This window comes from Narcine bancroftii, chromosome 10 (assembly GCF_036971445.1).
Source record: "Narcine bancroftii isolate sNarBan1 chromosome 10, sNarBan1.hap1, whole genome shotgun sequence".
NCBI classification, from domain to species: Eukaryota; Metazoa; Chordata; class Chondrichthyes; order Torpediniformes; family Narcinidae; genus Narcine; species Narcine bancroftii.
Window position 1 is genome coordinate 2,603,925 of NC_091478.1, and position 13,076 is coordinate 2,617,000.

At 39.4% G+C, this 13,076-nt stretch overlaps 1 protein-coding gene across 6 annotated transcripts in view; it reads left to right on the plus strand.

Annotated features, from left to right (window-relative positions):
- LOC138744073 (cilia- and flagella-associated protein 46) overlaps window positions 1-13,076 on the plus strand; it is a 193,838-nt gene that overhangs the window by 62,757 nt on the left and 118,005 nt on the right. For all 6 annotated transcript variants that reach the window (XR_011345240.1, XR_011345241.1, XM_069899562.1 and 3 more), the window contains exons 17-21: window positions 1,053-1,162; window positions 2,303-2,515; window positions 3,928-4,147; window positions 7,596-7,745; window positions 9,603-9,644. Coding sequence is in view for 4 of the 6 variants with exons in the window: in XM_069899562.1 (XP_069755663.1) it covers window positions 1,053-1,162; window positions 2,303-2,515; window positions 3,928-4,147; window positions 7,596-7,745; window positions 9,603-9,644 (735 nt within the window). In the remaining 2 variants the exon portion in view is untranslated. The remainder of the gene's footprint in view (window positions 1-1,052; window positions 1,163-2,302; window positions 2,516-3,927; window positions 4,148-7,595; window positions 7,746-9,602; window positions 9,645-13,076) is intronic.

Below are 13,076 nucleotides of genomic sequence, written 5' to 3' on the forward strand. Positions count from 1 at the left end.
TACTGTATTTGCAAATGAATAAATTATCAAAATGTACATGTCTCTTCTTTATTCATCCTTAAGTTTGAATTTTAAAAATACTGTCTGAAAATCTGAAAATACAAATCAACCCAATCCCAAGCAGTCAACTAATAGCAATTAACTTTAAACTGTTTATTCCTGGATAAATCGATATTTCTACCAAAACTAGGTTGTTAATGTTTACCCTGTTCAAGACTCTTACGACATTGAATTTGATCTCTCCCATGCTCATTGTTTCAAAGAAAACAAATAAACCCATATAAATCATTTTCTCCTCATAACAATAATTACCTGGATTCCATTCTATTTGTTCATGACAATAAATTCTGATTTTAGAATTCTGAGTCTGAAATCTGTTTCTTCCATCAGTCTAAAACTTCCTTCTTACTTTCAACCAACTATCTGACCAATTTTTGTATAATCTGAAATCATCTTTATTTTGTTCCCTCTAATTCTTGGCCCCCAGTCCCAGTGCATCAGAATTCTTCTTTTTTCTTTGGCTTGGCTTCGTGGACGAAGATTTATGGAGGGGTATGTCCACGTCTGCTGCAGGCTCGTTGGTGACTGACAAGTCCGATGCGGGACAGGCAGGCACGGTTGCAGCGGTTGCAAGGGAAAATTGGTGGGTTGGGTGTTGGGTTTTTCCTCCTTTGTCTTTTGTCAGTGAGGTGGGCTCTGCGGTCTTCTTCAAAGGATGTTGCTGCCCGCCAAACTGTGAGGCGCCAAGATGCACGGTTGGAGGCGACATCAGCCCACTGGCAGTGGTCAATGTGGCAGACACCAAGAGATTTCTATAAGCAGTCCTTGTACCTCTTCTTTGGTGCACCTCTGTCTTGGTGGCCAGTGGAGAATACCTGAGTGCCATCAATCCTACAAGCATCAACTAATTTTTTAATCACCTCAGAATATTAACAATTACTATTTAAAATTGGTTGATAATACAGGGAATTCAAAAACTAAAAATAATAAATTTGCTTCATGACATTTGAATTATTTTTATAAAGTTTAATATTACAATTCCCTTTGTCCAGGCAACTATCCATTTGTTAAGATCAGAGGGTACAGAATTCAACAATATGGCAGTTTTCCCTGGAGAGAAAAAGGGATCTGTAGAGGAATCTCCAGAATGGATAACTTATAGGTATTTCAATCTTTTAATTTGTTCAGTATTTGCCTTTTTTAAAGTTAACGTGTAATGCAAAATAATTGTGGAGAAAGCATCTATTGCCATGTTTATTAGAAACAATAAACAAATGCATATGTATTGACAATCTGGGGTTCCTGAGCCTTACCAAACTATGATGTGGGCAATCCAGAGGCAGAGATGCAGCATTAATATGGAAGCAATGAGGGAGCTAGGGTGTGAACTATTGTTTGCAATTTTCTGCTTGAGAAACTAAAAACAAGTTTTGTTTTAAGTTAAAAGGCAGGTCCTGATTGTTTATTAAGACTAATTTAGATCATCGAATTGGAAGAGAGTCAATTGCTGGAGTCAGAATGGTAGAATTCTTGCTCCTCCTGGACCAGAAGCAATGCTGGGTAACCATTAATCTTATTTTTGCACAGTTGCAACTTTAATTGATGTTGCCAGGTTTGCCAAAGTGGTTGTTAGAAGGATGGGCACCAATTCAATTTCTAAGAATGGTTGAGGGTGCCATAATGTCTATACTCTCACTATGCAATTGGTATTCCTCCACAATCTGGTCAACTGCAGTTTATTGAATATTTAGAAACTCAAAAGAAGCAAAATAAAGTTATGTTGTAGAAAGTAGAATAAACGATAAGGTGCCTTCTTCTGTCATTTGCACCTTGTAAATCAGAATAGAATTTCAACTGATGAAGGTGTGGGATGCAACCAGGATAGATGTAATTTCTTCACTCGTCTTGCCCTTCTTCTGGTGAGGCCTTAACAAAAGTAGTCCCAATTAGTTCCAGCACTATTACTTATGAGGTTAAACAAGATACAAGCAGATATTTCCCTGAACTGAAGTAAATCACTTGATATTGGTCTCCTGTTGGTAGATTCGGATGATTGAATACTACAAATGCATGTATGGTCAGGCAACATGAATGATGCACTGCTGGATTTCAGTGAAAAGGCCATTTCTATACCTGCTGTGAAAGGCTTCAGAATTTAGCTTGAATTATCTCAATGATGCGTCACAGCAAAAGAGATACAAGATTCCAGCATACAAATTCTGCCCAATCGGTGTGTCTATATTAAGTCATCTGATATATAATGTAATATTAAGGCCTTGAAATTTATTTAATTTATTTTCAGAAACTGGATAGACTTCTTGTCCAATTGTGCCACAGAGAACTTTCTACGAGCTGCGGAGTTGGGTGTGCAAATAAATGAAGCAATTATTGTATGTAATGCAGCAGTCTATATTTGGAATTATAATCACCACTTATTAGTTGCTGGAAGATATAAGGAACTTGTAAAACCATTTCAGGCACTTCTTGATGCATTAAATAAAACAGGACATGATGGGTAAGTGTGCTTGTCTAGTGATAGATTGTAAAAGGCCTTTTTCTTCTTCTAACATTGTCACATATGACAGAATTATGAGGCATTCAGAAGCTGAATGCTTACATTTGCTCTCAGGAAAATCTATATGCCTACACATTTGGCATTTTGAGAAATAGTTATGATAAAAAAGAAGTGTGATTATTGAGCCTTAAAGGCATGTATCATTAAATGTAGCAGTCAGAATTAAACCTGTTGTACAGGCAGAAGAAATTTTTTAAGATGTTCATGAAAGATTGTTATCTAAAACATTGATTTGCATGCAGACACTAGTATGTAGTGTCCATATATGAGCCCAAAGGACCCCAAAATCCAGCAGCAATAGACATTCACCAAGACAAGTGGTTTTTAAATCAAAAGTTATTTTTAATCAACTTCAAACATGAAAATAGAATCAAACTTTAACCACTCTATACTTATACTTGACTATACTCTATACTAACCCAAATTAACCCCCTTCTAATTCTAAGGGCACATGTATGCAATGTGTGTGTAAATTCAAGAAAAGTTCTTTGGTTCATAGTTCAATCTCACTTCTCCTTCTTCCAAGTTCTCTGGATGCAGGAAATTCTTATACTGTGCACAGAAATGTATAAAATTCACCAGGCTTAGGTGCTTGGAAGGCAAATGTTTACCGCTCAGGAAGGTTTTTGTAGGGTTTGCAGAGAGAAATATTTGTTCCAGGATTTCCACAACTGAGGTACCCCCATTAGTCATCTCAAGGTCTCGCTAATGGAACTGGCCCCATCAGGATTTTCCAGTTGGTAACCTCTTCCTCTAGGCCACCACAGAGCTCCACTCTGTTCCTCTTAATCCAAGAGAAACATCAGTCAGATAGCACTTCCAGCCATCTACTGCTTTGGAATTTTTCATCAGTTCTTCCTAGATTGCAGTGTGTCTCTCACACACACACACACACACACACACACACACACACACACACACACACACACAAGCAGAGAGGGCTTCTCTTCTCTCCCTCTCTCTCCATCGCTCTCCAACTGAAACTCCAGTGAAAAGCATGTGACTCTCACTTGCAAAATCCCTAGGAAACAACAGTTCTTCCTTCTGCTCCCATCTGTTAGATAAACAAAACTCAGAAGTGCCCTTTCTGTGAGGACTTTGCAGAAAGGGCACTGATAGACAGTCTGACAATGGTCAAGCCTTTTATGAGCCATTCGCACCTACTGGTGAAATGTGCTTCACATTCTCCAGAGATCCTGCAATGTGAATTCTTCAATCTTTCAAATAAGATCTGTTTTAAAATGTAACCTACTCTAAATCTTACAAATTCCCCAAAATATTATAATCATTACAGAAGTATAAAGGTTAATGAAAGATATGATGCTTATGAAACTCTCTTTCTTGTACAATAGGGAAACAGAGCTTTTAGTAATGCTGTGCAATGCCATAAGCCAAGGCTTGATTCAACCTTGGATACCCAATCCAATTAACATTGAAAAAAATGAATCTGCCAAAGGTGCTGCCCTTTCTGCTAAGAAAAAGCCACTACCAAAAAAACCTGAAAAGTCAAACTTTCCACAGGTTTTGTCAGTTGATCCTGATGGTGTTCTTCACTTAAATGAAGCTGTGCAGGTATGGGAATTCACCAACTACTTTCTTCGGTTAATGACCTTCACAAGGTACATTCATAAAACCTTAATGCAGTAAGAAAATTCCACGGTTATTCATTTTGCTGATAAAATCTAATTGAATTGTCATGGTTTGTAAGACTTAGGTTACATACAATAAGAAACATGAGAGGGTATTTTAAAAACATATCATAAGAACAATAATTTTCTTTGATTCTATCCTTCAAATTTGGGTATTTAAATCCTACACGCAACATAATTTAAACCTAATCTTTATCATAAATATTACAGCAATACTCATTAAAAATTTTATTATCATTTTAACTGGTTCACGTAATTTACCAGTAAGGTTCTGATGAATGGTCCTCTTGCATAGCCAGGGCTGAGGTGAGGAAAACCCTCTCCAAGGGGAACCCACACAACACAGCAAGACCAGGTAATATATTGTATATGGTCAAGTACTGGAGGACTGCATAGACCACCTGGTAGAGGTCCTTAAGGACAACTTCAACACCTCACTACAGCAGACCATCATCCCTGCAAGTTTCAAGACCGTCATCGTCATCCCAGTACCAAACAGGGTGACATTGACCGGCCTTAATGATGACCACCCAGTGACACTGATCATTATGAAATGCTTCAAACATTTGGTGATGGAAAAGTATGAAGGTGCATCTCCCAAAGACACTGGACCCATTTCAATTTGCTTACAGATCCACTGATGATACTATAGCATTGTCCCTCCACTCCATCCTGACCCACCTGGAGAACGATGCCTCTTATGCAAGGTGCTGTTTATTAATTTCAACTCAGCATTTAATACAATTATTCTCCAGAGGCTGGTGGAGATGTTGTCCTCAGTAGGAATCAACACACCTCTCTGTAACTGGATTCTGGACTTCCAAACAGAAAGGCAACAATCTGTCTGGGTTAGCAGCAAAACATCACGCACTATCTTGCTGAGTACTGGTGTACCTTATGGCTGTATATTCAGCCCACTCTTGTTCATGCTATTGACCCATGAATGCAACGCAAGATCCTACTCCAACAGAGTCATAGTTTGCAAGTGATATGACAATGGTTGACCTCATCAGCAACCAGAGAAGAGGTGGAAAATCATGTGAAATGCTGAGAGAAAATGACTCTCAATGTGGACAAAACAAAGGAGATGGTTGTTGGCTTCAGGAGGGTCAGAGATGTCCGCCCTCCACTACACATTAATAGTTTGGTAGTGGAGAGAGTTAAGGGCACCAAGTTCTTTAGATTCCACTTAAAAAGTGATCTATTGTGGAGACACATTTCCTCACTTGTCAGGAAGGTTCATCAGTGACTGCACTTCCTGAGAAGACTGTGGTAGGCAAGGCTACTAGCCACCATCTTGTTAATAACTTTCTGCAGGAGCTCTATTGAGAGCATTCTGCCTGGCTAAATCTCAATATGGAACAATTACTGTGGAGCATTGGATAGGAAGTCAATCCTCAGGACCATAAAAGTGGCAGAGAAGATCACTGGGGTCCCCCTCCCCCATGTCACAACACCCCCCCCCCCATCTCTCATTGATGTGATCTATTGGGGTTGTTGTTTGAAGAGGGCTCACAAAATCATTGAGGACCCCTGTCACCATTCACATAGCATCTTCCTGCTACTCCCATCGGGGAATAAGAGAACAAGAGTATCAGAGCCGGAACGACCAGGTTGAGAAACTGCTTCTTCCCACTGGTAGTGAGAATGCTGAATTACTGATGAACTGCTCTAACAAACCCTCCAAGACTCTACTATTTATTTAACAATATTTATTTATTATATATATATATATATTATGTAATATATATTAATATATATATATTATATTTGTGTATCATTTGTTTGTATGTGTGTTTGTGTTTTTGCTCCGAGAACCTGAGAACGATGTTTTGTTGGGTTGTACTTGAACAATCAGATGATAATAAACCTGAACTTGAACTCACCTGAATATTGATAAACTCCTCGCCTTAAAGCAGTGTTGAAATAGATTACACCATGATCTATGGCACTAATCTTTTTAAAATGTGAGCAACATAAGTTTTATCCAGACTTTTTGTGTGCTGTGCACAATATTCATAATATTTTAAACAATAGGAAATTATCATTTTAGACTTGTATCATTCAGCCACATTTTAAATGTACTGTAATTAACTCAAGTCAAACAAGATATCTTGTATCATGAAAAGGCCTATATGAAGATATATTTTCAATACAGTATATGAATTCAATCAAATTAGTCAATCAGTACTTGCCTCAGACATCTGCCCTGGCCCATTTTGGCCCAAGACTCAAAAAACAGGATTCCCCTTGTCCTTACTTACCAATCCACCAGCCTCCACATGGAATACATTTGGAATTTCCAGCACTTGCAACAGGATCCCACTACCAGACACATTTTACCTTCCCCTCTCTGCCTTCCATTGGGACCTCTCTCTCCATGACTCCCTCATGCACTCATCCATCCCTGCCAATCACTCCCCCCACTCTGGGACCTTTCCCTGTCGCCACAGGAGGTCCACATTTGCACCCACACTTCTCTCACCATATTCTGAGGCCCCAAACAAGGCTTTAAGTGAAGCAACATTTCACTTGTGTATTCATAGGATTGATTTACTACATCTGATGCTCCCTTTGTGGCCTTGTCTACCTCAAAGAGACTGGGAGATGCTTCACTGAGCTCCTTCCCTCTGTCCGCACCAGTGACAGGGACCTCCCAGCGGCCAACCATTTCAGTTCTGCATCCCACTTTTACATTCATGTGTCTGTTCATGGCCTAATGTACCATCCCACCAAGACTACCTGAAAATTGGAGTAACAACTCTTGATTTTCCATCTGGGCACTCTCCAGCCAGATGGCATTAATATCAACTTCTCCAATTTATGCTAACCTACTCTCCTTTCTTCTTCTCTTCCCTTCACCGTGTCTTCTTTCCCTCAGCTCTTCACCCCTTCCCTTTCCATTCACCTTGCGATTCCTTATGCCCCTGCTTACTGCTGTGCCCTTCCTCCTTTCACCACCTTTTACCTCCTGCCTTTGGGACTGTGCTTCTCCCCCTTACCTTTTTGTTTAGATGCCTTCCTGCATTTTTCATACCTTGAAGAACATTGGTCTGTATCTTTATCTTTGCTATATAAAGGACACTGTTTGACCTGCTGAGTTTCTCCAGCATCGTGTTTTCACTTTGCCTCAAACAATCTTGGATTAAACTCTGCCTTTGCAAGTGCAAATTAATCTTGCCCTTCTTACTTATTTTTCTATATTATTCCTACCACAGATACTCTGAATTAAGGGCATTAAAGTACTAAGGAAGAGGATGGGTCAGGGATGCAAATGTCAGAATACTGGGGGCACCCCTGCATGTGCAGGAGCTCCATATATGTTAAAGCTATTAACTGAAACCATTAGTACAGTGTTGTTTGGTCTACAGATCTGTGAATTTGCATTGAGTACGACAAATGGAAGTGTGCTATCTGATGTTGTTCCTATTGCTGTGAGACATCAGATTATAATCACATGGGTCAAGATAAAACAGCTTCTACAACAACAAATAGGACCAAGTCTGGAAAGTGATGATGAGGTAAAGCAGTTTACAAATTGTTTACTTACAGTTCTTGATTTGTTTAATGTTGTTTTTTGATAGGTTTTGTTTTAACAATTTATGAAATTAAGCACTTAGAACATTGGGCTGTATGAAATTATTTACATTCTTCAGTAGAGTGAAACAAAGTCTGCAGATGTTGTGATTGTAGTAAAAACAGAAATGCTGGAGGAACTCAGCAAGTCTCACAGTGTCCATAGGAGGTAAAGATATATAGCCAAAGTTTCAGGCCTGAGGCCTTGTGAAAGAAATGAGCAAAGAGCAGACAGGAGGCTGAATAAGGAGGCTGGGGGAGAAGAGAGGAAAGGGTGGGGGAAGTGATGGTAAGTACGCCAATCACCCCTTTGGAGCCAACGACTGTGACTACAAAAAATGCTACACTTGCACCCACACCTTCTCTCTCATCACCATTCAGGGCTCTCAATGGTCCTTAAAAGTGAAACATCACTTTACTTGTGAATATGCAGGGGTCATCTACTGCATCCAGTGCTCCTGTTGTGATCTCCTCTACATCAGACAGACTGGATGCAGTTTGGGAAGTCCTTTTGCTCAGCACCTTCACTCTGTCCACTACAATAGCAAGGATCTCCCAGTGGCAACCCTTTTCAATTCTCTGCGCCATTCCCATGACGATATCTCTTGCGCAATGCCAGACTGATACCTCCTGCAAATTGGAGGAACAACACCTCATATTCTGTCAGGGCATCCTCTAACCAGATGGCTTCTCTGGTTTCCATTACAACCTGCCCCGCCATGTCTCCCATTCCTCCATCCCTATTTCTACTTTCGTCCAGCTCTGCACTCACAGAGCTACCCCCTCCCCTGATCAGTTCTCACCTTTCCTCTCCAGTCATATCCATATACAATTATTTCCTTTCATCTGTTAGCCTGTGCTTCACCCCAACCCCAGACCTTTCCTCCCTTTTCCCATAGCCTTTTTATTCAGGGACCTGTCTGCTTTTTTGGTCATACCTCAAAGAAGGCCTCAAGCCCAAAACATTGGTTACATAGCTTCACTCCTACAAATGGTGCCAGATCTGCTGGGATCCTCCAGCATGTCTGTATTTTTACTCCCTTCCTCAAAAGAAGGATGGGAGTCCATATATTTTTCCTGTCATCAAACTAAAGTATTGTGGGGATTATACATGCAATAGGAAATATGCAACAGTATATGAGACATTGTAGCATTTAACTATTCAGCATGGGATCATTGAAAGTCAAAGCACTATTTGAGTGGCACAGTTAGCAGAATTCTATTGCATCGCCAGTGACCCAGGATCAAATTCAGCACTGTCTGTAATGAGTTTTGGCGTCCTCTCTGTGACTGGTTACCTCCAGGTACTCTAGTTTCCTCCCATGTTCCAAAGACAGATAGATTAGTAGGTTAATTGTCACATGATTGTCGTAGGCTCATTGGTGAGAAGAGCATGTTACTGTGCTGTATCTCTAAATTTAAATTTAAAATTTTTATTTAAATTTAATGGTCCAACTACACATCCATAAGAGAGAAAGTCAAATGATTTTTTTTCTTTGCAAGAATTGACCCTAAAATATCATGCCTGGCTTCAGATAATGTTTGCATTTTATTGACATTGATTGTCATGTTAATTTTAATGTCATAATTACTTTAAATCAATTTCTGCCCTGTGCTCTGGCTAGATTTGGCCATTATCCTGAACGGCTGTATGGAAATCTTAATCTGCCTTTCAAGATATTATTCCAAATAGAAGCTGCAAGAATGAAGGAAGAAAATGTAAATAAGAAGAATGAAAATGTGACATTGGTCACATTTTTACAATGTTGACTTGTAAGACATCTCTTTCTACTCTCTTCTAGATGATATGGTCGGTGAAAGGATCAGATGCAGGAGAAGCCCAGGTGAATCACTTAATTAGTTGTTAAGGTTTCCCTTTTACTGCCTTCTGCACGTCGCAGAAAGGAAAGAGGATGATAATGCAGTCATTAGAATTTCGTTAAAATGTTGGCTTTTGTTTTAAAATCGAATGGCTGCTCAGGAATCGATCACATTGTTTCTAAAAGGATTTTCTATCCCTCAGTTATTCTGACTATTGGAATAAATCTGAGGACAAAGCATTAACATTTCTTTACATGTAATATTTTTATCTATCCGTAGATATATCATTTATCAGGCTAGATGCTAATTTGCCTGTGCTCCAAGTTCTTGCACACATAAAGTCATATGAGAAGATAAAACTTCATTTTCCAAAATCGGCTCAAAAAAGGAGATTTATGATGATTCTGTCAGATGCAAAGTGACATGAAATGTAGAAACAGATTCCAGCTCATCTTCATCCTTTTCCAGTATATTCAGTGATATGATGTCTTGTCATCAAAGGAGTTTTCTTCTTGCATTTTAGGATTCTGAAAACATTGTTTTCTTTGAATGATCCACTCCTAGTCCATTCTTCTATCATCCTCACCTTCCAGTGCAAAGGATGCATCTTGGGACCCCAAACTCAGTGAGCTCAGCAGTTCACTTGTACTTCATCTAATTTAGTTCACTCTACTTTCTGTTTATGATGCATTCTCTTCTGAATGAGTAAGATCAAAAGTAAATATTTTCTACTCAGAGGCATAGCTTTCTTGGCATGAGGTCACTTTAGTTCATCAAGCACTTCAATCACCACATTAATTTGTCGTTCCACACACATTTTTGCACCTTTGTTCATCGTATCCTATCCTACTTGAAAGTTTAAAAATCGTCACTACATATTTTGATTTTTATCCTTCTATATTCACATGAAATCTTTGATTTTTAATGATTTCAGACTTTAATTGCTTATTCCTTTGTTTTTGAACCCCATGTGCTGAAAATAATACGGAAACATTTTTTTGTAGACCCATGTTTTATTCCTATTGGTTACCTTTTTTATATCATGCCTTGAATCATGATCCCTTTTATTATTTAACTCATTGCTGTTTATCATTTCACTAATGAACTGTTAGTTCCTTCCTTCACCTCAGTACATGTGTTAAAATTTTTATATCTGCATAGTTTTCCAATGCAAAATTTTATTTGTATACAACTTCTGTACTGTTTTGAGTGTGTGCATGTATATCATGTATAAACTTGCCTGCCAACGTGCTATTAAAATAGATTTCTTGAATTTCCAAAATTTAACTGCAGAAGTTCTTTAAGTGGGATTCCTGCTATCAGACCACACAATTGACAGCAAATAAACAAACTGCTGGCAGAACTTTGAGTCAGGTAGCATCAGTAGGTGCTTTCAAGCTGCTTTGTAAAATAGGATTAAACGGGCAATTTGAAAGGATCTGACCCAGTCAGCAGGCTCCAAAATCAACCGGGACCCTGCCCTACCTCAGAAGTAGTCAGGGAACCCAGTTAAACTTATCCAGGTCGCGTCCTCCGGCGGCTTGAAAACTAAAATGGCCAATCCACTTGTGCTTTGGCATCACAGGGAAACCCTGGCTGAAGTGTCTGCCATGATCAGAGGGAGAGAGGGGTCACTCCCGTGGGTGGGGCCACAATTGAGGGAAGTGAGATCGCTGACATGGGGGGAGAGGTTGCTGCCACATGGCAGGGGGTGCCACAATTGGCAGGGGGTGCAACGATTGGCAGGGGTAGAGGGGTCAGGAGACTGACAGCCAGTGGGGGACACGGGGGAGACTGACCACCGATAGTTGGCGTGACACGTCACTTACCGTGTCATCGCGGGGGAAGATTCCCCCTTAATTCGCCAGGTTGGCAATTTAATGGGTAGATCCCTCTGCAGTTTAAAAGGTGCTAGAAGCACCTTCGCCCCAGTAATCACAACGTAGTCCCAGGAAGGTGACCCAGGTGCTGCAGCTTAAAAGAGCCTAGTGTTTCAGGCTGAGATTCTGCATCAGAATTGAGGGTGTGGCGCAGAGATAGCTACTATAAAGAGGAAGCTGTGCACGCGATAGAACCAGATGAAAAGGGAGATGATTTGTAGATAGTAGGTAAGGGAGAAGTGGAATTGGGAGAAGGCAACTGGGGAAAGACTCCTCCAGCTGACTTCATCTACTTATAATGTCTCATTTCACTTGCTTCCACCTACTGCCTGCCAGCCCTGCCTCACTCCTTCCTTCCTCACCTTTATACGACTCTCTTTTGCACTGTTATGATGCAGAATCTTAGCCTGAATCATTGACCAGCTCCCTGCAGTAGATGACACTTTCCTTATTCTAATATATCCTCATTTCAAAGTATCATCTTCCAAAGCTTGAGCTACGATATCCCAAATTTAGATCTCTTTAATCCAACAAATTAAACTGTAGTTTAATTCGTTGATTGAACAGATAAACATTTTACATCGCTTTAAAACAAGACTTTCATAATGGTGAGTAATAAAGCATTTACTGCAGCATAAAGATTGTCCTTTAGATTCTAATTACTCAAAAGTTGTCATAGCAAAAGCAATAGCTAAAGGTTGCTATAAAAACACCAAGATGTACAGAGATACAAATTTAAAGAAAGATTTCTCATGCTCATGCTTCCTTTATCTTGTAGAATTAGAGCAAGCCATTATGAAGATATTATGACATATTACATCAGTCACTATGGTAACACTATAAACAATAGTTCTCTTAAAGAGACAGGCACAAAATTAACTAAGAATCAAAAACGCAAGGTTTAACCTTTACAACTGCCTCCATAGATTCTGTTGACCTGTGAGTTCCTCTAGAAGTTTGTTCTTGTTCTCTAAGTTACAATATCTGCAGTTTTCTGGAAACCCAATTGAGATTGGAAAAGATGGTGGGGGCTAACATTTAGGCAATACAAGAATAATTGTAAAGAGTCATAATCCAGTTTCTGGGAGGTAGTTTTAATCTTGGCAAGATGTGAGGTTGAGTGTGGTTTTCTGGTGGAAATTAGGTTAGCCCAGTGGATACCTAGTGACACTCTGGGATGGGTGCATTCTAGTGGTAGTTAGTGGTAGTGGTAGTTGGCTAGGTTGTTGGGTTATTCCAGGTCCACAGTAGCATTGTAAAGGTACTTAAATACAATGCAACCTTATTATTTGGGTTCAAGTTCAAGCAATATCTCAATGTAAAATTTCTCACCTTTGTTTTTCTGTGGTTTTCTTTAAAAAAAATAATCTGGTCCAGAACATTTTTTCTCCAAGTAATTCCACAAACTAATCAGTGAACCGATCAAAGATTGAGGATGTTTCTGTTTTGTAATATGTACATTGCATATCTAAGTAAATAGAAATTTGTTGTTTGACAGGTTTGCTTCCCATTCCTTATTCCATCAGCATTAATACTGGAAATGGTGAAGTAGTTCAGTTCTTGTTTCAGTTTTTT